This window comes from Anser cygnoides, chromosome 8 (genome assembly GCF_040182565.1).
Source record: "Anser cygnoides isolate HZ-2024a breed goose chromosome 8, Taihu_goose_T2T_genome, whole genome shotgun sequence".
Taxonomy (NCBI): Eukaryota; Metazoa; Chordata; class Aves; order Anseriformes; family Anatidae; genus Anser; species Anser cygnoides.
The window spans coordinates 4,991,912-5,019,648 of NC_089880.1; the positions used below are offsets into that span (position 1 = coordinate 4,991,912).

The 27,737-nt window shown below is 35.5% G+C and overlaps 1 protein-coding gene across 4 annotated transcripts in view; it reads right to left on the minus strand.

Moving 5' to 3' along the window:
* COL11A1 (collagen type XI alpha 1 chain) overlaps positions 1-27,737 on the minus strand; it is a 139,537-nt gene that overhangs the window by 70,019 nt on the left and 41,781 nt on the right. Inside the window, exons 6-23 of one of the 4 annotated variants that reach the window (XM_013186558.3) lie at positions 23,592-23,708; positions 23,180-23,326; positions 22,901-22,996; positions 20,297-20,542; positions 18,608-18,670; positions 17,434-17,475; positions 17,000-17,062; positions 14,468-14,542; positions 11,621-11,704; positions 11,310-11,366; positions 7,488-7,541; positions 6,044-6,097; positions 5,876-5,929; positions 5,255-5,308; positions 1,991-2,044; positions 1,834-1,878; positions 407-460; positions 274-318 (exon numbers count right to left, since the gene is read on the minus strand). In XM_013186558.3, coding sequence (XP_013042012.1) covers positions 274-318; positions 407-460; positions 1,834-1,878; positions 1,991-2,044; positions 5,255-5,308; positions 5,876-5,929; positions 6,044-6,097; positions 7,488-7,541; positions 11,310-11,366; positions 11,621-11,704; positions 14,468-14,542; positions 17,000-17,062; positions 17,434-17,475; positions 18,608-18,670; positions 20,297-20,542; positions 22,901-22,996; positions 23,180-23,326; positions 23,592-23,708 — 1,404 coding nt within the window. The remainder of the gene's footprint in view (positions 1-273; positions 319-406; positions 461-1,833; positions 1,879-1,990; positions 2,045-5,254; positions 5,309-5,875; positions 5,930-6,043; positions 6,098-7,487; positions 7,542-11,309; positions 11,367-11,620; positions 11,705-14,467; positions 14,543-16,999; positions 17,063-17,433; positions 17,476-18,607; positions 18,671-20,296; positions 20,543-22,900; positions 22,997-23,179; positions 23,327-23,591; positions 23,709-27,737) is intronic. The other 3 variants (XM_067001898.1, XM_067001899.1, XM_013186556.3) reach the window with 3 other exon arrangements.

Here is a 27,737-nt window from a genome sequence, read left to right on the forward strand (position 1 = left end):
GGTCTTTACTTTAAAAGAGACTAACAGTCCACACATAGGACCTAAGCACTGGAGTCCATGGTGCTAAAGGAGCTTGAGAGAATGCTTGGTTAGGTCTTTTGGCTGAAGACTAAGCAATAGAAGATTCTCTTTTCAGTGTAAGATCATGAAGCATCTGAATGAGATAACAGAAAAGTTTAATAAAATGGAGGGGATGGCACTGGCAGGGACGAGGGAATATAGAAAGGATTTTTAGCATTCGCTCCCTTTTTAATTCCCAATTTATTTACTCACCATGTTTCCTTTTGGGCCCGAAGGTCCATCAACACCTGCAATGCCCTACAACAAATGATAAAAACACAAGCAACTTGCAGTGGACTTTCATTTTTCTTCCAGAAATTGCAAATATAAAACACATCCTACGTACAGGTTGTCCAGGGGGGCCAGGTGTACCTCTGGGGCCCAGTAATCCCCGTGGACCCTGTAAAGAAAAGAAATACTTATTAACACCTGCATGAATATTTCTGAACAAGGAGAGCCCCAGGAGCAGGACTGGGTGAGTTCTATGCCAAAGAGAAGGAATGATAATGGGATGGCAGCATAGGGCCACGGGAAGAAAGGAAAAAAATCACTGATAACAAATTCTCCTACAGTCTGTTTTATGCCCGAACAGAACGTCACTGGAAGGGCAAGCTTTGATTCAGCCAGTTGTGTGGTCATTTCAGAGAAAGGTAGGAAATAACTGTTTCTACTTCCTGGTACAGAACATTGGCACAGTATCTTCCACTGAAGTTTCAGCTGTGTCTTGACCTGAAGGTTTGACCTGAATTGTAGCATACATGTTTGTACTCCCGTCTTTAGAAAACATGGTCTATCGTACTCTCTACTACTATTTACAGTGAGAAACAGTGTTTTTATTTGTAGTAAAGATCCGTTAAATAATTAAAAACTAATAAAATTTTTCTTATAAAAAATGCAAGGCATTCTGACAGCCAAAATCAGGTTTGTTACTCGTACCCCAAAAAAAATCCACAAAAGACCAAGGGCTATTCTCTTAAATAACGTGAGCAAGATTTGCACTGTAGCTGAATCTTTTGACTTTACACTATGGAAATTAAAATTAGTTTTCATCATTTGTATCATCATTCATGTCACACTTGCTAAAGCGGGCAGAAAAGTTTCCTCACATCTGATGCATAGTGCATAGTGATACATATATCACTAATACTCTGACTGTAGCATTTTCTTCCTACTTCATAAGTAGGCAGCAGTATATCATACATTTAGGGTAAAAATCACCTTTCTGAACTTGATTTCTTGTCTGCAATGCAGAACTCAGCTCTGCAGTGACAGCACCTGTAGAATTATAACTGACAGCAGTGGAAATTCTGTATAGAAAACAAGTGCAAAAATACACAATGAAGCACAGTAGTGGGGCAAAAAAAAAGGAAAAACAAGGCCTTATTTTATAATAAATAGATGTCGGGAAAGTACTTTCAAAGAAACAGGGGTTTGGTTATATTCTCATGTATCGAGGTCTGCAGTGATTGATTTTACACTAGGTCAATAGGATAAGAAATAGCCTTTGTGACTCTCGAAGTTGTGAATACTTGTCTGGATTTTTCCCTGGCTTAATTGCAATTTTGTGAGTAGTGTTTCACTCCTAACAGAACTGTTCATTTGCTTACTTTTCAGATAGTATCAGTTTTCTCTACATATACACACACACACACATTGATTTTTATGCCTGGAATCCAGAGCAATTCAATAGAAAGGAAAACAAATCTGAGAGTGACTTTTATTTGTAAAACAGACTATTGGCCAGAAACAAAAAAATAAGAAAGCACTGCTTACAGCTTCACCTGGGAGACCTCTTGGTCCAACTTCTCCATCTTCTCCCTGTTTTTGTACAAAGGGAATAGGAGTTTTAGGAAAAAAGTCATGCATTATGACCATATTCCCATTATATGGTTCAAGTTTTATGGTGTATCTCAAGTAAATAGCAACTTACTCTTGATCCATCTTCACCAGGTAAGCCAGGAGGTCCCTGTGGGCCACGGTCTCCCTGTAGAATAGGAAAAGTCATTAATATGTCTGTGACTGAAAACAATAAAGGATGGCAAGAGAAATAAACACAAATGTGTTAGCTGCAGTCTGATGTGTCAAAACACGTGTTGACATAATGATACAAATCTGTTATAGTATTCAGTAAAGTCTTTTATTACATTACTATAAAAAAAAGAGCTTTATTGAAACAATGAGCTATCTGTATTTGTAAAATTTTGCTCTGTAACTACTCTTTGCCCCAGAACATACACAAACTACTGCTACAAAAGGTAGTCTTAATGTGTACCCACATTTTTCTTTGTCTCATCAGCTCCCCTCCCCTCACATAATGTATTTCTGCCAGGAAAATAAGGAATGTGTACATGGGTCAGAAGTTAATAAGCCAGCTGCTGGGCCCTGGAATATACATAGTGAAGTGCACTGACCACCTTTCAGAACCACCTACCCTGGCACCAGTCGTTGAGAGCCTTGGGACTGATTCGTCTGAGGCTTTGGAAGGCAGCCAGACTTCCACACTTCCCCTCTGAGGCTGGGGCTTTTCAAGTCTATGCAAAGTCTCAGTACATTCTGGACCATACTTTTAAGATTTATTTTTCTTTCCCCATTAAAGAAAACTAGTGTGTTGCATAGCTCAAACACCACTGACTGACCTCTTTCTAGGCAGCAGGTTTTTAGACTGTGACTTCCTTCTGGCATTGGACAACAACCAAGTATTCATCCTGTTTTCCTTAATTTAATCAGTGCCTCCAAGGAGCATGACCACTGCTGTGGATCATAGCAGAGATATATGTAGTCACTCTTTAGCAGCTCCATTCTTTACTCTTTCAAACTTTCCAAGGGGATTTTAGGTAAGTTGGTCTCTTACTCCAGAGTGCTCTTGTATTAAGGATGTCAGGATTTTATTCCACTGTTTTTTCTGTCCTCTAGAAATAGGAGTCATCATTGGAGAGAATGAAATTCTATGAACTGCATTTTCATAGCCAGAAAATGAGTTACAACATTAGTTTCTACATTTTTCTAAGCTTTGAAACTATTCAACATGATCTGCTGGTGGTACAGCATTTGGTTTTCTACATTCTAAATGATGCTACTGAAGGATGACTCATGAGATGCGTGATCTGTGCTCTAGCTTCCAATTAGTATCCAGGTGAAAACTGACTTAAGCCTTCAAATGTTGAAAAGGTTCAGCCCCTTAAAGGCTACCTTTCTTGTCTTGCAGTAACATGGCACTTAGAGTTAGATTAGGACACTCTCATTCAGTGTCCTGGTATTGTCATAAAGTCAGAACACAACATCCTATCAGCATTCTCAGATCTTCCACTCTCTAATTCTTTCCTTCCAATGTTCTGCCAAAGCCTCAATTTCTTTTTCCTTTGATCTTTTCTTCTAGTAGATAGTGTCTTGCATATTAAATAGTTTAGAATGGGTACATTTCTATTACATCTAAATAAAACATATTCCAAGTCAAAAATATTAAGGCTAAAAGAAATATTACACTGGTCAGATATCCTCTACACCAGAGCTCAGAGAATCTCATCCATTAACTCCTGTCTGAAAACTCGTGTTTGACAAAAGCATAATCTCAGAGAGACATACAATTTGCAACTCAATTCAAATATGAGTAATTCTAAAATAAGTCCTAAAACACCTACTTCTAAAGTTACAGGTTTTCAACATCAGTTCTTTTACATCTGAAACATAACCACAACAGAAAAAACGTTTCTCTTGTCTTTTTGTTCTCTTTATTGCAAGCGAAAGAGAACTGAATATTTGCATTATATGCTGTTGATACTTCTGAATCCATAGAGCTGCAGCTATCTTGTCTGGTTTTGAATTGAGCTGTTTCCCGAGAGAACATGGTTTGTATTTCTAAAGAAGATTGCCTCAGACACACAGAACACAGTGATTTTTAAATTGTGGGATGAAACCAAATGATGAAAAGTCATTCTTTTCATATGATGTAAATTTTAATGCATACTTATTCTTCTATTTCACTTTTTTTTTCTTTTAATTTAAGAAATATGAATCAAATAATATATTTGGAAGAAAAAGAAAAAGTTTTTATGACATGGAAGGTCCCATGGACTGACAATTCTACTATCTGAGGTTGGAGAGCAGACACGTAGCCTGGTTCTGAACCAGTTTCTGCTTAGCCTCCAGAGAGTAGTAGCAAGACCTTAATGTCTAGCCCCCTCTGCTGGTCACCTGCTGATGAAGCCAGATTTCAATTCTGTGAAGTGTTGATTGCTTTACACTTTTTAAGAAAAGGGAATGACAGAAGAGGACCAAGATATTTGTGTATGACACTAAAAGTTCTTCCCCCATAGCAATAAGAACTCAAAAGAGAATCCTTAGATGCTATTGCAAAGCCCTACCTTATGGGCCAACAGTCAACCCTGGTGAGATTTTCTGGGAAGGGCAGCAGCTGTGCTAACCCATTGAAGAGTGAGAGCTATAATCATTCCTTGGTCATCAAGCATCAGTGCATATAGGAATGTCTTGTTTTGACATTTCCACCCACTGTTTCTTTTATGGTGCACTGCATTTACCAGGAGTTACATTCAGTAGCATATGTTGTTACAGCCATCTACCTTAGGGTTTTAATTTAGAGCAGAAAGCCCCTGCTGTGATTCTTTCTACACTTTGTAAGGAAAGATGCAACCTCATCTTACAGATTGGTAGGACATACAGAGCAAGTACATAAGTTGTTTAAATATTATTTCAAGTTATCTAACTTTTCCCATCTGACTTTGATCTGTCTTTAAGCTGAAATTGTCGGAATGGCACACACTAAACAATTCAGTTTGTAATTCAAACACTCAAATACATTTTTTGAGCAAGCTGCTCAGTAGGTTAAAATTTATTATGCTTCTGATATAGAAACTTCATGCTAATTTACTATACTACTATTTCCTTTAACAATCAATTTAAATCCAGCAAACAAATTTCTAAACTAAAAAAAAACCTAGCGCAAAACCTAGCTGAAGATGTGATCTGAATCATAAAAATACATTTAAATCATTAATGTGTGAATTGTCATCCGCTGATATTACTAAAATGTTTTATAAGAAATACATTATGTGACAATATAGACGTTATTCTGTAGTATGAAATGCTGACATTCTATTTCAGCTATTCTTAGTGAATAATACCTTATTTCTGTGACTGTATCAATATGTCGTTGTATACATATGCATGTTTTTCTTACCCTGTTACCTTTGTCACCAGGGAGGCCAGGAAGACCATCAAATCCTCTGTCACCCTTGGAAAGAAGAAATCACAGCTTCAGTAAATGACCATTACATTCTGTATTACTCTGAGTAAATTGTGCCTTCTCTGTCTGTTAATTTGGAGTTATGGTACACTTTTATTATTGAATGACATACATGGAGGGGAGGGAGCACATTGATCAAACTCACTAATTTTCCTTCTATGCATTAAAGCAAGAGAATATGCTACACCAGCTTTTTCACCGCACTGTTGTTGTTCTATTTACAAAAAGATTTACGCCGAAATGAAAAGCTTGATTCTGGCCACCCTTTGCAGTAGCAAGACTGACTTTACTCTTGCTGATACTCTGATACTCTGTAACTAAAAAGTGACTCAGAGGGATAGGAATCATGCCCAAAGAATCAAGTTACTTCAAGGTCAGACTACTAACCATTACCATTAATTAGCATATTTTAAATAGATGATTCATTCTCCACTCTTGCATCTGACCCAGCCATCTGAAACCTCAGTATTTTCACTTGAGAGTAGAATCTTGGGTTGGCCTGCAAACTGTGGTACTTAAAATCCATCTAGCCCATTCCAAGGTCTTTTTATTTACCTTTGCACCAGGCTCTCCTGGCATTCCTCTGGCACCATCAGCTCCAGGACGACCCTGCAAAAATCCAAAGGGGCAAACATTTGAAAATGTGGTGGAATCTGTTAATTTTTAAACATATTTAAACAGCAACTATTTACCCAGAGCAGGATTGACCTACATGCTACCTACCCTTTTGCCAGCTTTTCCATTTGGACCAGGGGCACCTTGAACACCACGAGGACCCTGAATTTAAAGAATACAATTCTTAGAATCACATTCATGTCAGCAAAAAGCTAGTTAAACATTTCACCTCAAGAACAGGATAAACTTTAAAATGCAGAATGTTTTTTGCCCCCCCCGCCCCGAGATAGATTCTGGTTTTCAAATTCCTATCAGTTTTAATATAACACAATCATCCAATCTAGTTTAAAACTACCAATTTTAACACCAGTCTTCATGAGATGACACTACACATGGCACAACTGGCCCCTTTAACATAAAAGCTTGTTACATTCTTTTGATGACTTTGGAAATCTCAACCCTGTGATTTGAAAATCCTTGTTCCTGTCATGCCAAAGTTATTTCAGCCACAAAATTATTTGATGAAAACTGAAGAGTGCTTATTTCAGAGTCCTAATTCATATGCAAACAAGAGTTGTGCTACTAAATATCTCACATCCTGTCTTAGTTTTACATAGCACAGTTTTAACTAGAGGAAGACCAAATAACTCCAGACTGAAAACCCTAATTCCACTGTTAAGACACATGTAACTTTCACTGTAGACTAGGTGGGTGTACGTTTCTGTGGAACTGTTTTTATCCCCCTTCAAAATGTGTCTCCTTCAGGTGGAAATAGCAATGATACAGACTAGCATCTAAAAATACTGAGTAGGAAGAGAAACAATGCTAAAAATTTAAGTAAGCAAACTAGAAGGCTGGCCAGCTGTTCACAGTGCTTTTTTGTTCATTTGTTTTCTTCTTCTTCTTCTGCAAATATCCATGTGCAGTTTTAAGACAGGCACTTAATAATGTAGCTGATCCATGATACCACTCATGACATGGCAAAATTATTGTTCCAGAGACTTCTGTCACAATTTCTTTAAGAACTCCCTATTACTTTAAGGTTTAAGGTGTACGATTTCAAAGTTTTTCAGTGCTCTTTTACTTCACTGCAGGATCTGATATAATAGTAAGCTGAGAAGAAAAGCATGTACTGATTTCTAAAGACCACTTCTTGTTATGTCATCGAGTCCTTCTTTAAAATTTCCTGTTTATTTACTAACTAAATTCTACCACTCTCACCTTATGAGACCTGAAGGCTCAAGGTCATACACTTGCAGACTCACATATAATTATTGAAAAGAGATGAGATAAAAGCCCAAAGAGCCAATATTAAAACAAGTTTTCAAGTGAAAACACTACACAAGTTATAATTGTTCTTTGTTATGTAAAGGTAGATTTACTTTCATATATCAAAATGAACAATCAAGCTATTGCATTTAATTAAAGCCATATTCTAAAAGCTAAGTTCCTTCAACTGCATGTTACTACATGCAGTTGACTGATTTCATTGAAGTGATATGAATGCATTTTCTTAAATATAAAAAAGCTCAAACAGCCAATGTTATCGTACCTGGGGACCTGGTTCACCACTTTCTCCCTTAGCACCTGCTGCTCCAGGTCCTCCCTTGATTTAAAAAAAAAAAAAAAAAAAAAAAGAAGAAGAAAAAAAGCAACACATATTATTTGAATATACAACAAAACTTGAATGAATAAGTTATTTTCTATTCCTATTTTCTATATATATTAATGACAGGGAGAAAAAACAAACAGTCCCGTTTGTTAGGTAGTGTGAATTCACCATCTGGATCTGAACGTGTACCCTGATGTACCCTTGTTTAGATACTGGGCCTAATGACCAAAAATCTTTCTGTTACCAAAGAAAAACTCCCACAGATTTAAATGGAATCAAATGTGACTTGAGAGCTAAATATGATCACAGTAAGAACATAAATCATGCAAGCAGAAGTCCACCAGTTGCAGAGAAGTCAACAGAAATGAAACCCATCTTTCACCTTTATCCATTTCTGTGTTGTACAGAAGATAAGTTAGTCTCTGAGCACAATCCAAAGACCACTATGCTAATGCAAAATTCCCTGTCTAATATTACATAAACTACAGTGATATTTTAATCAAGGTCTTTGTGCATCTGCTCTGAAAAAGTGGAAAATCTACTTAACTGCATTTCTTTACTCTGATTAAATAAAGATTTTCAGAGTTTTACATATAAACAGACCGAAAATAAATCTTCATCCAGGGTAAGATACTGTACATGGAATCTGGGGCAAAATTAATTAAAGGAAGTTTGTCTTTTCTTAATAGTGGTCTCCCAAAAGCTCCTGACATGCTCACATGAAATACAGCCCAGGGAAGGAACATATCAAGTTTACTGTTACGGGCAGAAGTACTTCTGCATTTCTGACCTGTGAAACAGGTCATAACCAAATTAAGGTATTTAATATAAAAAGAATCTTGCAGACCTTGGAAGACCGATTCACCTCCTATGTTCATCACAGTAACCATTCAAAGAAAGAAGTGGTCTTAAGGCTTCGCTTAATGCTAAGCCTATCATCTTGGAGCGGAAAAATTCCCACTGACCTTGCAGGTACTAAATCGGGTTCTAATCAAATTGAAAATCAGATCTTAAACTGGTACTGGCAGTGGAGAGAATAGTGGCTTTCCTAAGTGGTGACTGTCTGTTTAGGTTTCCCTGGTGTAAGCTCTGCATTTAATTAATAACGATAGGCAGAACTTTCTTTTGTATTCTGTGTTAATCAATCACGTGAACTCCAGACTCAGTTGAAGCTAGATTGGGGCTACAAGAATCCTGTGTTTAAACCATATAATAATTGATATGTATGTTTGTATCTTATTGGCTAAAAATTAAATTAAAATAAAGGTCCTATTAAGATTAAAAACTCCAACTATTTAATTGTTGGAATAAGCTGGGTGCACAAATGTACCAAGAATCTGTAGCTGCTTCTGAAACTCTTGGCCAAAAATGTTGCCAGACCAAAGAGCTAGATTTTTAGAGCCTCCTGGTGGCTTAGTAGAAAAATATCTATTAATGTTATTCAGTTGAATTTTGCATACAGAAGTACATGAAGCATTTGAAAATATGCCTGGTACAAGGTACAACTAAGTGTATACAACTCACAGTCAATAATATACCTGTCTTTACAAATGAATTCCTTGCTTATAGCAGTTTTATATTTATTTTGTTTGTATAAACTGAATGTTATCCTGCAGGTCTCAATTTAAATACACTGCTGGAAGTAACGTATTAGTTTGTTAAATAAACCCCATGTGTCTGACTTTTTGTAAGAATCACATACCTAACCATGACTGATTAGAAATCTGTGGCCAAATTCTCTACTCGATAGCAACAATTCACTTTGGAAAAATTACTCTAGAAAGGAATTGTTCTCGTGTAGGTCTGCTTAAAAACACAACTGAAACCCCATGATTTCAGTTTCTGGGAACCGAGTGAGATTCTGGTGGGATATTTAGCTAAAATTTACCTGAAATCAGTAAATTTCACCTAGATAAACAGAGCTGGGTTCATGAGACTGGCCAACTAGGAGCACAGCATAAACGAAGAGGTTTTTGATGCCATAAGAAGATGAGACACAGCACTGTCAAGCCGACCCAGAGTACAACTTACAGCATTGGAGGGAATAGCAGGAAGAACCATTTGCAGTGTGATGGATAATAACCTGACCAGTATTTTCTGTCAGTAATAGTAGGATACTGTACTCATGTTCGTCATTCTCCCTTTCTTTATTTTCAAACTTACAGTTAAATTCAGGCACTGTACATTAAGGATGGTGGGTGTGAGAGGGGAAGAAGAGAAAGCTGGAAGGGAAGGACTTGGTTGTTACTGTTCGGCAATGAGGTGTTTCACTGAAGCACTGCATTAAAGAAGGAAAGAAGGACAAAAGAAAGGAAAAGAACTGTATTTCTTATACTACAGTTCCATGACTTCAGAGGACCAAACCTCCACAACAGGTATGAATGGAAGGAAACTACTTTGGAGGAGATTGTTACTGCATTCTGGAGAAAATCAGAAAAACTGCTGCTGCTGTTTTGTGTGTATGCTGCTATAGTTGTGACTCACATAGCACTGCAGTCAATTTTTCTTTGCACAATAAACCATATAGTAACTTGCTCTATCCTTTTTCTCTTGGTTACTCAGTGATCATTTGCTTTTATTTCTCAGTAGTACAATTATGTTCTTGACTGCATTTTACAATTAGATGCTTGTCTGATGTAAAGAAAAATGTTAACATTGCTCTTTGTGTCCATTACCATAATATCAATATAGAGAAAAATTACAGTAGGAATAGGTCAAATTGAAGAAGCCAAATATTTTGCTACCTAGCTGTCCCACCAGAGTATACAAAATAATACTTCCCAAATTAAGTGGATCTTTCAAATATGGATGCTGTACTAACTTTAGAAGAGAATTTCACTCTACATCAGACAATAAATACAGTCACCTGGGAGAAATTCAGAAAAGACTTGCTTTCTACAACGCTTATGATTTTGGCTGCAGCATTTATTTTATATCATGGTACAGATGCTCTGTAATAGCTTTTTGAAAGATGTTAAATACTATATTACACCATTTAGTGGACTGCTGAGTCTGAAAAGCATCCATTTCCTAAAAGAGGAAATTGCAATTGCAAGATCAATCTGATGATTTTGGCTTGTGAAGCTTCCTACCTATTTGTGTACTTTCATGGTGGACACTGTCCTTTTAAAGTGTTTACAGGGATTACAATGGCAAGCCTCTTAGTGATCAAGAAGTTGTTTTACATGTCATTGGAAAAACTGTTTCTGTTCCATGTACAGACTGTACATAAAAGATTTTAGAGCATCCCACAGGGCCATTTTCCAGATCGTTCGATATTAGCAATACAAGCCAAATCCTGTTCTTAAGTAAAAAAAAAAAACAACAAACAAACAAAAAATTTTGTTTAGAAATTGCATGACTTTTGATTGCTTATATAAATGCTTCTTAAGAACTTTCCAGATTCAGCTTAAATAGGAATGCTTTGATATCTCCTTCTGTACAGTTTCATACTCACCACCAGAAACTTTGTAAATATTGTTACAGAGATTACTGACTGTAGAAGCATATGTAGTTATTTATGTAAAGCTATTTTCTAGTTTCGTAAGACAACCAGTGTCCAAACACTGCAAAATCTACATTAAAAACTCATTTAGTATTCAGGTTGCATTGCGGATCTTAAATAACGATACAAACTATGATCTTAATTATATCAGTTTCTTTTCAGATAAGTACACATACAGAGGTGCAGGCAAGGCCAGCGTGAGATCAACGGACTCATGTGACTGTGTTCTTTAATCTGTGCCCGTTTTGTTTACATACCACAGGACCTGGTCTTCCAGTGAGTCCCATGGGACCAGGTGGACCTCGCATAGCAATCTGAGAAAACAAACAGAACAAAGCACCAGGTATCAAGAAAAAGCTGCCAGCCCAGCATACAGATTCTATATTAATACTATTTCATAAGGCATTAACAAATAGCCCCCATCATTCTCTCAGTTGTCAATAAGGATAACTACTGTAATGAAATGATACTTACAGCACTTTACTTCACACCCTGAATGCTATAAAATGGAAATTTATTTGGAGTTGTACCTTTGTGGCAGCTATATTTGCTGGTTCCTTGTGCTTACCCTAGCCTGCTGAAGAATAGCTTGTGCTTGAGCTTCCTGAGCTGAGATTGTTGGGCCCTTCTCACCATCTCCACCAAAGCGAAACTGCAGGTATCAAAACAAGAAAAGGAATTGAGAACTTATTGAATGAAAACGATACTTAGTATACACTGCACCTGTGTAAACCTCTTTGAAGACACTGGGTCTCAGTCTTCAGTTCATTCTACTAACTTCAGAAGACTGCTGCATTAGGGACTACGGCCACTGGACCCAGCACATATATTAAGTCATAAGTAATAGTTTAAAACTAAAGCACAAATCTAATCCCTTAAGAGCAAACATTTTGTTGATTTCATAGGATTTTTGTTTCTTTTCTTTTTTGTTCAGAAGGAGGCCAAAATATACTCTAATAATCTGCAAAATCTCATTAAAATACGTATTAAAATTAGCTAATTCTCAGTACATTTGTAGCTATCCACAGAAAAATTCAATTCAACCTAAGGCAGACTTCAACATTAAAAATATTTAGTATGTAAAATGAAACAGTTTTGTGTCATTTCTGACAATTTCAAAATAAATTAAAGGATAAAATTCGTATGTTACTGGTCTGCTATTGCTCGTGAAACTGCTCTTAGAAGCTTTGCAATGTTGCAGGGACATTAAGCTTCAACGAACATCCTTGCTTTCCAAAGATGTGGCATGGGCACACTGGATGTCAGGGACAAGAATCTTTCACTGCCTACAACAGTTTGTCTTGTTTGCCTAAGTTGTCACAACAACCAAAGTCTTTCTTCTGCGATCATATTAATATCAGAACAGATGGCTTTTTTTTTTTTTTGTAAGCTGTTGGAAAATTGTTTTAAGACCCCACAAATGAGCACCTGACTTTTTCTACTATGTGAAAGGAAGAGAACTATCAAGCTTGCTACCACTTGAAAAGAGGCCATGTGGCTTTGTAGGCATCCACATAATGCAGAATCAACCATATTGTCAAAATGTTGTTCCAAGCAACTGTGCCTAAATTAGTTATCTTGCATCCATTGAAAAGATGAAAACTTTTTCATGAATTCAGGCCCCACGCACAATGATGAAGAGGCACACAACTCGCAAAAGGCCTCTCCCACACGTTAGTTAGTACTTTGAGTGTATATCTGAGATGAGACAATCCACTACGAGATTTGATTTCCTCTGTTTACTCATTTACACCAGAATGGCTCTCAAACTAGTGAGCAGGTCATCTGTAACACAAGGACAGTTACTTCTTAGTGGGGCTTAAAAATGGCTTAGGGAGAAAAAGCAATTAGGAAGGAGGATGTGCCTATCACACTGAGGACAGCAGCACTGTCCAGAGCAATAAAACTTCCAAGAAATGCTCATTAATTTTGAAACCTGCTAACAATAAAAGTGACATTTTATATGCCAAAACATCTGTCCTCACTGGGTATTATGAACTATTTAAATAGCTCCTGATTTTTAGGATAAACAAAATAACCGCATTTCAGCTGGAACTAGACCAAGGGGATACCAAATTTTCCATTGAGCATTTACTAAATGCAGTAGGAAAAGTAGGAAGAACAAAACCAAAATTTCAAATTGTTAGCAAAGATCAACCTAAGCCACTTACTCAGAAGCAATGTGATGTCCTGAAAATGTTTGATAATAAGACAGTAGATGTGGAAAAGAAGTCTGGACGATGGTTAAACTACTAGGCTGGAATCTGGGAGACATGAAGCCAGTTTTTTCCTTCCTGAGAAATTTCTGTTTTGATTTTGTAAACCACTTGTGGTCAGACTCATTAACATCTAAAAATAAAGCTTGTGGTATTTTCTAAACTGACTTATAGGCTAGGCAAAGTATTATTTCACACTTACTACCTTTAATGGAGCAAACTGATAAAAGATAAATCGACCTCTGCTGGCATGGCAATTACAGTTGGAAGAATGGTTTGGGAATAATTCCCCCGAGGCGTAGTGATATTTTTACATCAACTAATTATTGGTAAATAAATATTTCTGTTACAGAGCCAGCCATGATAACAGATTTTTACTGCAAGCATGAGGTTAAAAACATTTATTTACTTTAATAATCTTTCATTGATTGTTTCTTATATAAAAAATAAACTTTACAAAATCATCCTTTCCTCATTGATGCTGGTGGAGTCCTGCCTCCTATAGCAGAACTGCAGGAACTACAGCTCCGAGTCTTTTTATAGGGTGGATCTTACCAAAAATACTGCCCCTTCATTTGCAATTGGTTTCTCAATACTCTGGGATGGTAGTAGTCATCAAATCTTTCACACACAGACTTACGCTTAGGATTGAATTCCATGCACATAGTACCTTTCATACTACAAAACTGCAAGGCACTTTTAATGGCTTTGAGCTTGTTCCTCCACCTGCTAAAACAGATGGTGTTTTGCTTTGATTCCAGTGGGAGCAAAGCTGGCTATGTGCATGTATTTCTATTCAAAGGATGCACTGATTCTTCAAAGAGGACACTGAAGTCCAGTACTAAGCATGGAATGCTTAAAATTCTCCATGTCAAGGAGACTTGAAAGCACACATGCCTGCCTTTATGAAACAGCAAACTCCTTGTTTAGGACATATGGTAGCAAATAATAGTTACTGTTGAAAAAATAAGGACAATTTTAGTATGTGTAATACAATCATGTACGTTCCAATCTAGAAGACATGCAGGAGTTAAAATCTATGTTTTGTCTGAGGAAAAAACACACCAAATGATCTTTAAATGATTAAACCATACAAAAAACTCTGTATTATCTCTTGTTCCAAAGACAAAATTAGATGAAAAAGAAAACACTTTTATCTTTTTGGAGACTGACTACCCTGAAATCATAATGTAACTTACCGGCAGCATTAACATGGTACCTGGGGGACCTGCTAAACCATCAGCACCAGGGAGACCAGGGCGACCAGGTGGACCCTATCAGAATAAAGGGATGAGTGAAAGGGCTGAGAATGAAAAGACAGTTATATAAAGTAAATCTTTTGAGTCACCTCCTCCTCATACATACTAAGATTTGATAGGTTAGGCTGAGCTGAGATTTGCATTGTGTTCCTGTGGTTGCTTTATCTGATACAGAGAAATAACACTGCTGATCTTCTTTAAACACTTTGAGTAGGCTTAATTTTCATAGGCTACATAAGTCCTGTAATTATGACTTGAAATCTATTTTTATGAAATCTGTCCTCTGTTCCAGTTTAAAAACAGCTATATTTTTTTGTATATTCATGATTATTGGTCCATCAGGCAATGCTACATCGATAAACACTGCTGCTAAGACAACTCATTTATCTAATTGCACCTTTCCTCCCAGCGATTTGCATGCTAGCTGAGGCTATCGAGGACAGGAAGGACCTGCAAGAGTGCTCATTTCCTGCTGCATGTTTGCCAAACAGAGTACACATTCACCAGAATAACTTTGTGCAGGGTTGCAATGACAAACCAACAAATAATCTAACTTAACTGGTTCCTTTTGCTGCTCAGGAGTCAAACAAAACAATGGTAAAACTGATCCTAAAAAATGTGGTGTTTTTTCATCTCTTAAGGTATTAAGATCAGTAATCTGTTATTTTGAGCTCTTTTTTCAAAAAAGCCTGGAACATCAAAAAACAAATCCCTACTAACAAACGCTACAGATAAACCTTAAATAGAGAATTATTATGAATTATAAATAAAATATTGAATAAAATTGTGTAATTATTGGAAAGAATCATTATATATCTAGGCATTTCAGAGTTAAGGTTAAAAAATAACTAAATGCACTCACAAAGCACCCAAAGAACTTTCCTGTGATCTGCAGTGACTTTATGCCATATGATTATGAGTCCTTGCGTTCCCAAGTGAAACCAAAGATTAGTTTTTCACTTTTTTTTCTCCCATAGCACCATTTTATGTGAGTGAAATTCATCTGTGCAGTGAGCATAAGCAGGACTTGTACATAAGTGACCCTCTCCAGAAGGGTATGGTCATTCATTTCTCAATTGTCTTATACCCAATTTTAGGATTAGAATGATAAAATAATTTAGTACAAACACTGAAGTACTGTAGACAACTACAAAAAGTGGTGGATTTCTCAACAAATTGTTCTGTCGTTATGTGCTTACACAACTTTCTCAATTATATAGGCATTAAGGTGTTTTGTTTTGTTTTTTAATTAAGCAATGCTCCTTTCTGGAGTGGTAATGTTACTTTTCTACCTTTTTTACCTAAGATGAAAACTAGTCAGAATAGCTATAGCAAGAGCTAAAGTCTTTATTCATGTATGCTAATTATTTTATAAGAAAAAAAAACACAAACGCATCCACATATGGTGAAGTCAGACATATTATTTCATTAGGATGGAATTTGAAAGCAGAATCTGGTTGCAGACATCTGTATTGTTCTCAAGAGTTTGGTGACTAACTTCCACAATTATTTCTTTGTGTAATGTGCCTTTTTTAATATAAGAAATGAAGTCTGTTCCATGGCAAGCACTTAAAGTGTTTATTCAAGAAATTTCTTATAATGAATTTAGCAAGCAGATAGATAAAAAAAATAATTATCTAGAGTTATTCTATTATAATGTGTTAAAATTCCCATTTTATCAGTTTAAATTCCAAAATACATTGTTTAATTAATCTGCACAAAAGAAATATGAAAGAAGTGTGTGTGCTGACTATCAAGGTGGAGTGTTGTTGGGATTTTAACATTATCTCACTAATATTACTGAGTGAAGTAAATGCATCTTTTCAGCTCTTCCATACACAAATACAGCATGAATGTGCTAGACTCTTCAGTAAACTATCATTCATAAATGTCAGGAAAGTCTCTTTTTTTGAAACAACTTTCTCCTCAACTAAATATATTTAGGCTGTTTTAAAATTGTGTTATTTGTGGCAGTAAGAAAAGGCTTGTGAGAACATGTAACACCAAAGTAATAGTTTAAATTTCAATTATATTCATTACATAATAGTTTAAATTTCTATTATATTCATGACCGGATATGGGCTTTCATGTAGTACATTACTTAATATGGCCAATAAATTCTGTCTAAATCATCTAAATCATCTAGATCGTCTAAATATTGTCCATCACTTTCATTATTCCTATGTGTATATTGATTTTGTACAGCAACACCATCGTTGTTCTCACATGCAGAGAAATATAGACAAATAGAAACCTTTTTCCCCTTGTATTTACAGTAGATATTTTTACCATTAATTAAATATTTGCTCAGATTTTCAGTTGATTTACTCAATTGAGTAAATAAGTGTCAGTTCCAATGAAGTTTCTTAAACCACATGTATGTATTTCAGATCAGGATCTAATTCACTTACTCTTGTACAATTAGTGCAAGTCATACCATGAATACCCAGGAAAATCTGTATGTTGACTTACCCTTTCACCAGGGTCACCTGGTGGACCAACAGGGCCTTGTAAACCTGGGGGACCTGTAAGACCCTGTGGAAAATGAATGACAAATTATTATGTTGAATAATGTCTTCCAGCATGTTTTTGTACTATGTTTTTTTTCTGCAAAGTTATATTGAATATAAATTTGGAAAAAAATCCTATGTAAGAGGGCTTTTTTTTTTTTTCTTACAAGGATTATAGTCAATATTCAAAAGTATTTGATTTTCACATGCACTCAGCTTGCAGCATGCTCTCACTGAAAATTCAGATGAGCCTTTTTTACTCCCTTCTTCAAATGCTAAGACCAATATACTCCTTGGGAACTATGATGAGACTAATTTTAATTGTGTTAACTCACGAATACCAAAGAACAGTGGATAATAAATGCAATAAAATGAAATTGTAATTAATCTACATACAGCAGGTCCTCTTGGTCCTGGTGGTCCTTCAATAAGCATACCCTAGAGGGGGGAGGAAAAAAAGATACTAAATTAGTCATGTCTTAGACAAAGATATAGAACAACTTCTTAGTTGAAGTACTAAAGCTAATATTTCTTAGTTTTATGATAAACTTTTCTGAGGATTTTCTGCCCACACAGTTTAATAGTATGGAATTTTGTTGGATAACTTTGTGGAATATCTTACTTTCTGTCTTATGAGTTTTCAATTAAAAATCATTAACAAAATAAATATCCTTGAAATTCAACTGGTATATAATATTTTAAACCTATTTTGGTTTATTTAATGAGTAATTATGTTAGGATCTTCATAGATCATTTACTGGAATTAGAATCTGAATTCTGTTGCTTTAAAAGTGAGAAAGAGTTCTAGGGTAGAGGGACATCATAGAACTAGATCCTCAATAACAATTTATTTTTAATATACCGTTAAAATAATTTTATGTGAATAACTGATTATTTTTATGTTGTGGGTCTTATAGCACCTCCTAGTTCCTTTCTTTTTCTTTATTTATTTTTATTTTATATTTTTTTTAAGTGCAGATGCTAGTCTGAATTTCACGTCACAGTAATAATACACAGGAATATGATTCCCATTTGTACCTGGCTTTCCATAGGAAAGAAGACTGGACGAGCAAGCTGAAAGCTATCTGTAGTGAACTCCAACAGTGCTGGAGAGCGGTGGTGGATACCTCTTCAGTATTATGGATGTAAAGTAACTGTATCTTGCATGAGCATGGGTTAAACATACAAGAATTTATTTAGCTTCTCAGGGGGACTTTCCTGCCCATACTGAAACCTGTAGTTACCTATGCTGGAAGTTGGAAGCTCTCTCTGTCCAAGCTGCAGTTACTATCTAGCCTGAAGACCACATTTATGCATTGTCCTCTCCACAAGAAGATTCTCTTTGTTTTACGGGACCTGTGGTTAGTCTTTTGTGCAACAGAAGGGGAAGGATGAACAGGCTACTGTCTGTTTCCACCTTTACACAGTCCACACTGCAGGTGATTGTTTCAGCTATCATGGATAAGATTACTGTCATCGTGTCATTAATGACTTAGTTCGAAAATGATTTCTCAACAGTCTACACATGTGAGTGAGTTTTTCTTTAGCACTGTATAGCATCTGTACTTACAGGTTCAATCACAGCTGGTTCTCCCTTTTGGCCTTTTTCTCCATAAGCCCCGTGTCCAGTCACCTGACCAGTAAAAACAGCCCCCAAAACAAAAATTAATAGAAGGCCTAATGACCTGGTACAATAAAAAATTGCAGCAACCTGTAACTGAAAGCTAAAGCTGGAACTGATCTATACTGTGAAAAATACATCACAGGTACAAGCTATACCAATCAAAAAAAATTGATGTAAAAAAGGACATTAAGTATGTTTTTTAAAAAAATGCCCTTTTCTTGAAAGTTCCAAGGTACTGAGTACTTTTCATCTTGTCTTTTGCATCAAAGTTAGAACTGAACTTGTTTTAAATGCATTTGCATGTAAAAGGAAAATGATATGATATTTCTGGTTCAGCAGATGAGAGCTGTAATAAAGCTGGCACAGGTTAGAGCCTCAGTTCTAATTCTAGCTTCCTGGCTCCTTCAGTTTTGGAGCAAGGCATTTAGAGGTGAAATTTACACCAGGGGATAGAGTCTACACAGCCATTTGCTTAATGCAGGCACAAATGGTGCCTGATGGGCTCTTTGCTAATGCAGATAATCTGACCTTTTCTGTGTCATTCTGACAGTGTCCCCAACTGTGCTAGAGGGAGAAAAGTAAGCTTGTATCTCATTGCACAGATAAGGATCATTAAAAAATACAATGACCCCAACAGGGCTTATAAAGGAGTGATAAATGAAATACAGAAGTATGGGTTTCAAGGTTGGCAGAGAAAAGCAATCTCACAGCATTTGCTTTTATTTGTTGGAGCCTTTGTAAACTAAAATTTCAAGATTGTGAGGAGAAAATAAAGATAAGACTGAGCAAATACTGAAAAGAAAACTCCTTTCCTACTATACTCAGGGCCTTCTCAATTAAAAATCCAAATGGGAATTAATTCTGCTTCCAGTCTTAGTCACACTGGTTTTCTTTGCAGCTTCTACAGTCCGATAAACTGGTAAATGAAGATCTTGGCACAACTAAGGGAAAATTAAAGCCTTTCTGTGAAGCCTGTGATTAAGTCAGAGGGAAAGAGAGAGCTATAAAACATAGAAAAAACAGCATGATTCACAGGATCCACCATGTCATTCTATCTTCCTTTAAATATACTGAGCTGCTAAATCACTCCTGCAAGGTCATAAAACTGTCACCACTGACGAAGCTTATTTTCACGAATGAGTTCACACCTTCACCTTCCCAATCATTAGTTTTATCATTGGAAGGTTGCAGAGGCAAAAACATTCTAGGCACTTAAACACATTTCAACTTCTTAAGGTAATCATACAACAACATTGACATTTTTTTTACAGTTTTTGCTCCTGTTTTAGAAATCACATCCTTTCCAGCTTTAGCTCTAGTTTAGAAAAATTTAAAAACCTGTGTTCATTTTATCTACTCTTGGATTACATCTCTCCTCTTGTCTTTCCCTCCTATCTTCAATCCTCCCTTACTCCCTTCACCAGAAGTTACAAAAAAATGCATTTAATAAAACCAAAATGTACAGGATTACTAAAAGAACATAATGGGCTTGATTCAAAGTCTATCAAAAATAGTGTGAATACACCTCATATGTGCAAGGAGCTCTGCGTCAGGCTCTTTACAATTCCGAGACTATATAACTATAAAAGAATTGCTAAATTAAATTAATCTGCATTATGCTTTCAATCAACTTACGCTTGTTTCTGTGATATCAGTCTCTGCAGGAACACCTGGACCAAACTCCTCATTAGTGGAATCAGTTGGTTTCTCTTCATATTCTTTATATTCATAAAAATCATATTCGCCTAAATCTCCATCTACCAGAAGATCAGATTCACTGAGGTCTACTCCTCTGCTTCCATATTCAGTTTCCTCAGCTTTTTTATCATAATCCTCTCCAGTTATGTATTCTTCAGCAAATACTTCTTCAACAGGATTTTGCTATTCATATCAGTAGCAAAGATTTGGGAATAGGAGGAATATGTGAGTTAATGTTAGTAAAGCAATATAAGCATATGCTGAACCACCATGATGACTTGTCAAAAAGAAGAAAGAACAGTAGAACTACAGCATATTGTCTTTTAATTAGAGTCTCAAAGAATGAAGTCCATCCTTTCAGAATAATTAAAAGATTTTTGTACGTGTAGTACAAAGAAGTGATGCTGTGATGCTTTCATACACTTTTTTTTTTTTTTTAAATCTCCAAAGACTTTTAATTCAATGTACCCAGTACACTATGTGTACTGCTTGCTTAATGTTACTTTAGTGTCAAATATAGCTGTGTCCCTGCTTGGTTTCACACTTACAGGTATTCAGGAATGAACATATACACAGCAGCGAATGAATTCAGAGCTAACGTATACGCCACAATAAGTAGTGAATCAATTTGGACCTGTTTGCAATAACAATGTGCAGGAAGTGCAAGCATCGCTTTTGTTAAGCCGAGCCACCTTCACTATCTTGTGTCTACAAATCCTGATGCCAAGCTAAATGTTTCAACTCCTTTTCCTCATGATTTTACAGTTTATTTGTCACTCAGAAAGTCTTGACTCATGTCTATCATGGCAATTTATTTGTATTTTTAGCTTAGTCAAATTCCAACTGCAAAACCCAGATTAATCTTAACATTTTTGAAAGCTCAGTATTGCTTGCATCTTTCACCTTCAATTACGCAAAATGTTAAACCAAGCAATCAACTTACAGGCACCAAAGCTGGTTGAAAGAATGCTATATCTGAGATGTACAAAACCATTTTGGGGGAAAAAAACAAAAAAAAAAAAAAAAGAAAAAAAGAATTGTTTTATTCTGTTACAAAGATCTCTTGAAAGGATTGTTTTGAAATGAATCAAAGCTAAGATATTGCTAATATGAGATAGTTATTCTAGAGATGAACTAATGTCATCTTAAAAAAAATATATTAAAAAGCTAATCAACATCCAGCATCATTAAAAATATATTGCTCAAATTATGATGTCGACATATATTGCAGTTAAAATAAAAGACCGATTCTGATTTAACAGTTGCCTAATTCCATTAGCTCCAGGACTAGGACTTCTGTCTCACAGCTAGAGTAAATGCAGATCTGAGCCAATTCTCAAACAATTCTCAACCAGATTTTGCCTCTAAGGAAAAGTATAGAATTTAGTAATTTGGATCTATCTCATTACAATTGGACTATTGTATAATTAGCCTGCCCAAGAATCAGAATGATTTAAAAATGCCTCTACACATCACCAACTTCTGAGAGGTAAACATGAGATTTAACACAAGAACAGTTGACACTAGAACAAGTAAAATATCATTTAGTTTACCTTCACCTTCCAAGATGCATAGGAGGAAAGCAAAAAAACAAATTGGGATCCTTTTCCTCTCTTTCATTATGCTCTCTAAATCAAATGATGTATTGAACAATTATTGCTTTCAAATTCAAAACATAAAGCTAAAATGCTTTTGAATTTCAGGACTTTTTTTTATGTTTGGGGGTCAGTTTTGTACATCTTATAAACAATGTATTTTCATTTTGCAAAAAATACGCAAAAGAAAAATGAAAAAAAAATCCTATAATCAGCCATCATTTTTCTAAAACTAGCATTTATTAATATGCAAACATATTAATCAACACTGGCTTTAGGTGTACTAATATTAACAAAATGATGTTGATGTTTGTGGCTTTCTAAAAATATGGTTTCTAAAATAAATCAAAATAACCATCTTATCTTTTTGACAGTTCAAAATACAACATTTAATTTGAATAGTACCTCAGTGAGAATCAAATAATTTTGTTTTATTATATGGAGAACTGTTAAAAGGAAATATTGTCTTCCAACTCAATTTCAGTATACTGCTATGGTTGCAGTTATTTTTTGCTTTAGTTAGGCTTGTTTTACGCTGTGTCTTAAGAGCAGCACGAAAAATTAGAGACCTCACTTCATCTTAGAGCAGGAGGACTATGTTTAGTATTTAACCTAGTTTATACTAGACATAGCCTCATTCACATTCACACTGAATGCAACAAACCCTGTATTCCTACAGCATGCATCACTGAATGATTCCCAGAATCATCAACTTGACAGTCTAAAGAATCAGCAGATCTCTACAGAATCAAGGGGAGTTTTGCCCAGGAAAATACTAGGTTCCATATTGGCTGAGAAAGCATAAAATCTTATTAATCGCTGTTATAGGTGCATATATCTTCACAGACTAATATTTATCCTTTAACAATGTGTTTGTGCTGTATTAATCATTTACACCTGATAGGCAAGTATATTTGCCTATAATTTTCTCAAACATCCTTATTACCTCATTTGCTTCAGTAGTTCTGGAGGGAGCTTCTGTCTGAGACCCGTAGTCATTTTCGGTTATGCTATACTCTTGAAATTCATCAACAATGTTTGCCTAGTATTAAAGAAAAAGTACATTATTAAAAGAAACGTAGGAAAAAAATCAAGAAGTATCACTTTTATTGAGGTTATGTTATTAGCCAGACATTTTATCTGGTTAACTGTATTTTTTCTCATTATCAGAGATCTTCCAGTCTTGGCCTGGGAAAGATCTTGATTATTTCTTTGCTACCTTTACCCCTAGTTTGTCTTTTGTTGCTGCTTGATAACTTTTCTTCTTCTTGGTTGCATAGTTTTCAGATTTTTTTGTTGTGGCCTTTTGGGGTTTGTCCTTTGAGCTAGCGGCCACTGTCCTCTTCTTCTTTTTGACCATGGCTTTCTTTTTCTGCAAATGTTATGGAAGATGGAATGGCAAAACATAAATAAAATGAAAGGAAAATGGAGAAAGTATGAATGAAGGAAGGGTAAGTGAACATGAGATGAATGCTGTCGGCTGTGATGCCTTCCATCCCTAAGTGAAAGCAAGTGTTACAGAGTAAAGAAATGAGTGAAAGGAAAACATTAAGCTTATATACGGAAGACACAAATTGACAAACCACATGGTAGGGGACAGCTGGACACCACACAACAAACAGATCAGATTTTGTTACCTCTGTTTGTGCTACTGTCTCTTCAAAAAGTGGGGGTCCCTCTGTTACAGAGTCAGTTTCTTTATAATCTGCATCCCCATACTCATAGTCATATTCGATAAAATCTTCTGGCGTGTACTACATAGCAAATGGAAAAATATCAGGCATTCCCATGTTAGTGGTAGCAAACTAGATTAGCAATACCGGAAAGCATCTTAACCTTTACCTAGAAGTAAAGCTTAAGGTAATTAAAGTAGCATGAACAATTCAATATAGTTGGGGGGAAAAATACAATTCCATATTTCTTTCAAAGCACAATAGAAAAATAATAAAAAAGCAAGTAGTAGTGCAAGGAAAAAAAATTAAAAATCCTCTTTTATTGGACTGCATAGAAGAATCAGCTATAGTTTGGATTATTAGGAGCTCCAACTGACCTTTGAGAAATAATATATTTATTTAATCTTTTAAGCACAAATAATGTGTCTTTACCTATATTCTTTACCTATATTCTGACGTGAATAGGGCAAAGAATTTCAGATTCAGGGAAGAGGCCACAACTCAGAAATAACCATGGCTATCCTTGTGTTTGCTGGAGAGTTCCCCAAACCAGGGCAGCTCCATTATAAACACTGCCTGAGCCAATATTTTACTGATACAATTTCATTTAAAGGTCACATCCTCAGCTGCCATAAATCACTCCATAGCTCATATATCTAAAATAACTAGTATCAGATTAAGATTTGCCCGCAAAACTTTTACAAGAGAAAATATGCTAAAAATTGGCTTGTGTAATGTTATGAACGCAAGCTAGGGCCAGGAACTCCTGAGCTATAATCTTGGCTCTGCCATGAAGATACTGGTCTAGCTAAGGTGTACCAGGTGCTACTCAAAGGGCATCTTTAAACTTTCTTACCACGTCCATCACGCTTGAAGATACAGGGACTGATTTGTCTTGTAAATAAAAACAGTGTCATGGCTGCTACCAATTTTCTTTATGTACCCAGAAAGCCAAAGGAAGGTGGAATTGTGTCCAGGATCTCACCAACTTAATGCTTTCCCTTGTTTAGAATCCTACAAGTATTCTAATGTGGACCATGAAAGCTAGCCACTTCTAGCTTTCAATCTCCTCTCTCCTGCTATAAATCAGCATCATTGTCTGTACAATGAAGACAGTATCTATTTCTTCCATTAGATTGCCGAGAGGATTACACTTCTAAAAAGACTGTGACGATTTATGGAAGTCATAAATACCATCACCTTTAAGAGAGACTGACATTTTAGAAGAAATTATAAAGAGGATTAAAACAAATGTCCATATTCCAGAATACATTCTATCATGTGACCAAATGACTGGCTTAACTGATTTCCCTGGCAAAGGCCTTTGATACAATTCTTGCACTTATACTTGAATACATATTGAACAGAAAATATGGAGAAGTTGATCTCCTCAGGAAGTAAGGTAATAACATCGAAAGTCCTTAAACATGTAGAAGTCCCTTTAAACAGGTTTCTGCTACTTCACTCCTGTGACTCCTCATAGTATTAGTATTGGTTTTTTTTCCTTACATATATTTCTTGTATTTACACTCAGCTTTTCTTAAGAAGACAGGTTTGTTTTTTTTTGGTTTTGTTTTGTTTTAAAGTTAGATGATTCTTATTTGATTGTCCTCTTGATTATTCTACACCTGCACACATGTAGTTTAATCATGAGATTTGCTAAATATATAGAAAGAATGTTAAATACTTTTGGTAGTTGTCCAAAACTATATCACATATTGATATGAGAACTACAAACTATATTTAAATAATAAAGCATGACTATTTTAAGTGGAGAATATCCTCTCTCTGTAAAGTACATTGGCATTTTATATCTACCTATTATATAATTTAAACAATGCTTTGATTTCATCAGCAGTATCATTGGCATTACAGAAATAAATTGATCCTATTTATACTTTTCAAAAGCAGCAGCATTTTAAACTTACACCTGGTAAATAATATGTGATTGTTCTCTCCTTATTCAGTAAGCTAAGACTCCATCTTAAGAGCAGTGAAGTCAATGAATCATTTTGACTAGTGAATGATATTAACCAAAGGCCTCATGGGCAGTGATACAAGATCAGTATCTTGGATCAGTGATGATACAAGATCTGAATGTGTAAATGTATAACAATGTGCAAATGTATAAAGACATATTTTCTGACTTGTGCAGTTCTGGAAATGCAACTCAGTACAGCTTGTTTCTAATGAAGTATTCCAATGACATCCAGAAAATAAAACATAGTGACAAGTTTCTTGGAGATCATAAGTGGCAAGAGAAAGTAAGTAAGGAAATAAACCCATGAATAAAAATAGGCTTTTTGAAATAGTTACGGAATAGCATTGAAACTGATGTATTTGTTTGGAAATAATTAAAAAAGTGTGAAAATGCATAAAACCTGCTTTCCTTCCGTCAAGAAGGCTATGCAAACTAGGTTGATCTACAAGAGATAAAACAGTCTTTAGTGGAATATAACTCTTCAAATTCAGTCATTCTGGCCTACTAGTGAAAACCCTTTACATACTTTTAAATGCTTCCTTAGTGAAACAACATGAATCAAACACTCTCCTATGTGATTTTTATTCGTACCAAAACAATAGACAATACCTGTATTAAATATTATCCAATATCTTAACGGGCAACTGGAGGAAGATTTTGGAGTGCATGACTGTTTCAGTAGCAAGAATAAAATTTAAATATGCTGATTGGGCTTTGTTTTACTAACTGCTGGAAACATAGATTCCTTTTTAGTAAGCATTGTTGAACTATTCTGAAACCAGAAGCAGTCATTCGAATATTTATTTTGAACAATTAGCAATTCAAATATAACTCTGTGTTGCTCAGTATTATAACTGATTTTCAAATCTCAGTAGTATTGCTTCGCTCAAGGTAAGCCGAATGGCTGTGCTGAAATGTGCCAACTAAGCAGCTATTAAAATTACAATGGTGAGTTACAAAAAGTTCTTCAGAGGCCATAAACTAAACAGAAATGTTGACTGGAAGAAAAAAAAAAAAAAAAAAGGAAAAATATCTGTGCCAAATATGTTAGTATTAAAAAAGAAAGTGGTGACTAAATTGATATTTATGCTATGATCTGCCAGAGGCATAGTTTGGAAAGCCAGACATTTATGAATGAGAGCTAGAAAATGCTCATACTAAAGCATGAATATGTGGAGAGATCTATTGCATCATGCATAATCACATAGAAAATATTTTACTTTGAAGGACTGTGCTTTACTCATTTCTATTAATGAAAATGAAACTTTTGTGATATATGAAAAATACTATCACAAATACAGTGGTACATCTGGGTTGCAACTCTATGCAGGCACACAGACAAAAAGAACAGGAATGGATGGGGAATGCCAGTTTCCATGCTGGAACCTGAGTACTGCCAAGTGAGTAAGATCTCCATGGACTTTTTTTCTTTTCTCTCTCTCTCTATTCAAAAAAAAAAAAAAAAAAAAAAAAAGGAACATAGTATTGGAGGGGTATTATGGAGAGATATGGTTGTACTGCTAATCAGAGAAAGTACATTTGAAAATGCAAGAGAAAGCATCTAGAATTAATGAATGTAAATGGAAAAGTATCCTCTGTGGTTTTCTATATTTAGTCAAGACTACTAACTCCAGCAAGAAATCAAAGCAGGGAATGAAAGCAAGTATAATAGAGATGAAAAGTGTCATGGAAGACAATATAGTTTTGTTAGCTATATAACAAAAGAAGTTACTACTGGCCAGGAATGCAGCTAGAGAATCAAGAAACTGGAATACGACCTAAAGGGACATTCAGATTATGGAACATTCTGATAATCCTCATATGGGTTCAGGCATAACCAAGTGAAAAATATACCTACCACAGCTATGCAGGTATATTTTGATTGATTACTTCAATCCTGCTCGAGTTGAGCTGTCTATGACAGTTTACCTATACCCTAATACTGCTACATAACGGGATGGTTACAGAGAGTTCTGAGAAAACAGAGATGAGATTCACCAAGTGCTTATAGTAATAGCAAAATATATACAATTTTATAAACTTTTCCAGTGATTTCTCATGAATATCAAAAAGATTGGCTGCATGGCATTCGCATTTAGGTTAGGACCTCTAATTGGACAATAGCTGGA